At 32.5% G+C, this 4,442-nt stretch overlaps 1 protein-coding gene across 12 annotated transcripts; it reads left to right on the top strand.

Moving 5' to 3' along the window:
* Positions 1-1,077: 1,077 nt before the first annotated feature.
* LOC129301096 (uncharacterized) lies at positions 1,078-3,768 on the top strand. 12 transcript variants are annotated; one of them, XR_008590909.1, is made up of 4 exons: positions 1,078-2,658; positions 2,732-2,793; positions 3,360-3,422; positions 3,509-3,768. XR_008590909.1 is itself a non-coding variant. In XM_054939664.1 (4 exons), the coding sequence occupies exons 1-2, from the start codon at positions 1,356-1,358 to the stop codon at positions 2,371-2,373; spliced, it is 660 nt and encodes a 219-aa protein (XP_054795639.1). In that variant the 5' UTR covers positions 1,078-1,355; the 3' UTR covers positions 2,374-2,397; positions 2,732-3,422; positions 3,509-3,768. The 12 variants fall into 12 exon arrangements, 10 of the variants coding, with proteins under 10 accessions (XP_054795639.1, XP_054795637.1, XP_054795636.1 ...); XM_054939664.1 differs by having other exon boundaries at positions 1,078-1,586; positions 1,945-2,397; positions 2,732-3,422; XM_054939662.1 differs by having other exon boundaries at positions 1,078-1,586; positions 1,945-2,504; positions 2,732-3,422.
* Positions 3,769-4,442: the final 674 nt, after the last annotated feature.

Raw genomic sequence — 4,442 nt, 5'->3', positions numbered from 1 at the left:
CATGATCTATTCATTCATATATATAATATATATAGAGGTTTTAGAGTCCTTAATAATTAGGATGCCTACATGCCAAAAGCTACCTAATGTCTCTCTTCTGTTTAGACATTTTTTTTTAATTAGAACATAGACTTGAAGCAGGGGGAGTGCTTTCTAACTCTAGTTCTAATGACATTAAATAACCTTCGGATAAGAGATAAGGCTTGTTTTAAGCTAAAGTGAAATATGGTATTTATGAATTAATTTTCAAAAGTTAGCTCTGTGTGTTTATATTATGTCTATGTGTGTGTTTTTTCAGAGGATTCCTAGCATTTTGTTGATGATGATATTTGTAATGATGTGGCTTGGGACTATAATCACTACTGCGTATACATGTTTTTTAGGTTTAGCTTATCTGTAACCACAGTGGCTTGATGTTTTCAAAAATGACCACTATTAGCTTGCTAAAATTGAGCATGCATCTAACTTTGGTTGCAGCATCAGTGTGATAAACTACTTGCAATTTATGCTATCCCTTTTCTCCTTTCTCATATTTGCCAAAGTTTAATTAATCCAATAAAAGCTGCCACCCGACTGCATGTTCACTATTCCATAATAGTGTTTATGTCTGTGGCGTGTTTTGGGGTGTAACATTTGGCTGAATCTATTTCATTTGCTTGTTGCAGACCAGAAAAAAGTAATTTGCAACTGAGACAACTAAAAATTTATGGACAATAAGAAAACTACAACAAAAAAGAAGTCTAGATATGACAACTTCAAGGAAGAGTTTCTAAAAAAAAATGAAGGAAAATTCAGTGATCTTATAAAAGCCAATAATTTAATGAGAGAAAGTTGGTGAAAATTATCAATGCTAAACAAGAAAGATATAAAACATGGCTTCATTAGATGGATGAGGCCAGAATCAACATCTTGTTTCCACTATAACGGAATCACTCACTTGTATTTATATTTGAAATTAATGAGTCTTTTTTGAATATGATTATTATGCATTGTATGGTGTTATATTATTCCTCTTGGTTTATAGGTTTCCATTTAATACGGGTTGCTCTCCTCCTAGCCATTCAAAGAAGTTTGTAGAATACATATCCAAATATAAAAGGTTATGTACTAAGGTCAAGAAAATAGGGTTTCAATCTCTCTTGGATTTTAAATTTAATAAACTATCAAGGGATTTATGTGAACGAATAATTACTACTTTTGACACACCGACCTCAACACTTGGAATTAGAGGGGTGTGCCTTATGGTGGGAAACCTGTCTCTTTAGACGATGACAGCGAAGCATCTAAAGCATTAAAGAAGAATTATCTTGGCAAACTCTTCACTGAGTTGAAGAGTATGATAATATCTGGCAAGGATGAAAACGGTGTTTTTATTATTTACTCTTAGAACATTTCTTTATCCCACAACAAGTACAACTGTTAGTATGAGGAGTATTAAAAGTTTGAGTGGGAAGAAAAATGTTCAAGAATATGACTGGTCATCTTTTGTGTTGTTAGAGCTTATTAGAAAGATTTCAACTTATGAGATAGCATCAAGGAGTGGACGAAGGAAGAAGAATGTAGGAGGATGCTTATTTTTCTTATTGGTATAGACTATTTATAATCCTTCTATATTTTGTTCCAATTTATTTGTTATTGATTAGATTATAATTATCTTTTTAGTGCAGATATTTTACATGCACTATTTTCCATTAGGCCTAACACCATTAGTAGATGGCGGAATGCCTGTGATGTATTTGTGGAACCAATACATGGTGCAAAAATGGGTTAAGTTGGAAAAAGAAAGTATCCACAATATTCTTTATGGTGGTAAGTCTAATGAAGTGTCTGAAGTTTTACTTTCACTTGCAGCGATAACTCACCCGGTATATATATGTCCATAATTTATTGTGTATATCCTGATTTTTTATTTGCTTAATAAGCTTGGTGTTGAAACTTGATTAGGGTGTGAGGGAGATATATGAAGACTTTTTGCAATATGCTAATACCTTTGCAAGTAAAGTGCTAAAGTTACAACAAAGTCTTAACCAGCTTCAAATATCTGATAGTAAAGCTATTGTGAGGGTTGACGAACCAAGCGAAGAAGAAGTGGAGGAAGAGGAATGTGGAGATGAAGATGAAGCTGATGATGATGATGATGAAGATGGAGACAAAGGCAAAGATAAAGCTAAAGATGCACATAATAATGGAGATAGGGATGAAGATGAAGACGATGGTGGTTATGAAGCTGCAGCTAGAGCTGGATCTAAAGAAAATGAGGATGAAGGCTTCGATAGTAAGGAAGAAACTATAGAACTTTTGCCTATTCAAGAAAGTGATGAAAGACAAGATGGCAAGAAGAGGAGGAGAACAGATGAAAGCATAATGATTTGAAGGTCTGAAAGGAAAAAGATTGAGGTAAATTGGTCACCTTTTCTGAAGGAACCAATACAAGGGAGACTTATCAAAGAATAATAAATATATAAATATTGCACCAGGTGGACCAATGAAGTAGAGGGTGAAGAGTAAGTAATGTGATATTACTTTTTGATAATTATGGTGCATTATATTTGATATAATAACACTTTTTTTGGTAGTTATGTTATTGAGATGTACGATTACTACCTAACTAGGGTCGAATGCTGAAGTCTTAGTCCTAAAAAATGGATAAGTACAACGGTATGTCTGAAAGTTTTAATTAATTAATTGTTTAATTGGATAGTACATTGAGTATTGGATGTGGTCTTTGTAGGTCATAAGCATGGTCGCAAAAGTGATGGTTGGTGAGCAACTTCATGAAGGGGAGGTATGGAGGTATATATTTGATTCAGAATTTATGGCCAACCTAAGGGATAAAAAGTTAAGATGGTCTATTTTTGACGATGCAAGGATGCTCATGCCTGATAAACTTAGATATAACCTTGAAAATTGTTATTATCTCTTCTTGGCCATACTTGTGTTCAATCACTGGTTTTGTTATTGTGCTGATCTAAAGAATGAAAAATTTTTCATCCTTGATTCATTGGCTGGGAAGTTATTTAGAGAGAAGAAGATGATAGTTGGATTTATGGTATGCTTTGTTAATGCTTTTGCATAACTACTTGAGGTTACTTAAATTTTTAGATGGGAATAGTTATCTAAGATTAGGAACTATTTATAGAGAACTCGCATAATTAAATTGTTACAAGCATGTGACCCAGAGAAATATGTAGAGGATTTTCAGACAGAGATGATATTTGAAGAACTTCTCAAACAAAGTAATGTGTAAATAACTAACTACGGAAAGAACTACCTTTTTATGTATTCATTTCAAGTAGACATTTTGCCTTATCTTAATTGCTCATATTTGTAAAAATGATTGTGGGGTATATGTAATAAAGTACTGTGCAGAATGGGATAGTAGAAGAAGAAAAGGAGGACTGACCATGGAGGACTTTTCAAATGTATGTATATGTGATCCACAATCTTTCTAATTTTTTTCTTCCAATTATCAATGTTAAACTTAAAACTTGTTTATGCTTTTTTTTAGGAACAATTGAAACATTTTAGGGTGGATATGATATGGTGGTTGGTAAATCACATGAGAAATGAAGTGAGAAATGAAGTTTTTACCTCTATCTCAATAGCTAACCGACCAAAGAGGGCAGGAAAGAAGTCTAAATGAATTTTTAACCTGTGACCTGTTTTGATCATTAATCTTTGATGGGTGTGATGTATTTGCCTCGCTGAAGAGCTTGCTCTTCATCAATGTTTACCATTTTGATTTTGTAGAAATTGCCTCTTCTTCAATTTTTTTTTTCCTTGAGTGTCTTAGTTAAAGGTGAAGTATATAGTTTGTGCAAGTGAGGATATGCTCAATTGAATTTGAGGCTGTAACTAAATTACAGGGCTTATAAGAATAGGATTTTTGGCTATAAAATTAAGCTAGCCTTTGTGGGATATGCTTGACTAATTTTGTATTCAAAACATGTTATTTGATCAGAACTTTATCACATGCATGCATTTTAGCTAACTAAATTATGATTTTGTGTGAACAAGATTGCCAACACCTCTATTCGGATTTTATAAAGTAGATACTAATTAATACTTATTGTTTTCAACAAATTAAAATAACGTGTATTTCCTGCCAATTGATATAGCTGAGCCATTACTTATATTACTTTAATCAAATGGTGATTCAATTCAATGTAATAAATTAATCATGAAATTTTCTAATTTTATTATTATTTTAGGATAATTGAAGCGATATAAAACATTCTTTGTGATTATCAAGCAAGCTGAACAAGCAACCAAATTAAATTATATATAGCCAATGTCGCAACCGTTTGTCAAAATTTTAGGCGGGGTAACTATTAAATTCTTAAGTTATTATTCTAGAACAGAGCTCTAGTAATTTGCAAGTGAGACACCAAAATTTGCAACACTTTTTTAGAAAAATTTTGCAACTGGTACTCAAAATTTTG

Source organism: Prosopis cineraria, unplaced genomic scaffold, assembly GCF_029017545.1.
Source record: "Prosopis cineraria cultivar Desert tree isolate PC_DT_omini unplaced genomic scaffold, ASM2901754v1 PC1893, whole genome shotgun sequence".
NCBI lineage: Eukaryota > Viridiplantae > Streptophyta > Magnoliopsida > Fabales > Fabaceae > Prosopis > Prosopis cineraria.
Note: the sequence above shows the minus strand (reverse complement) of the source record. Positions and strands in the feature narration are given on the sequence as shown.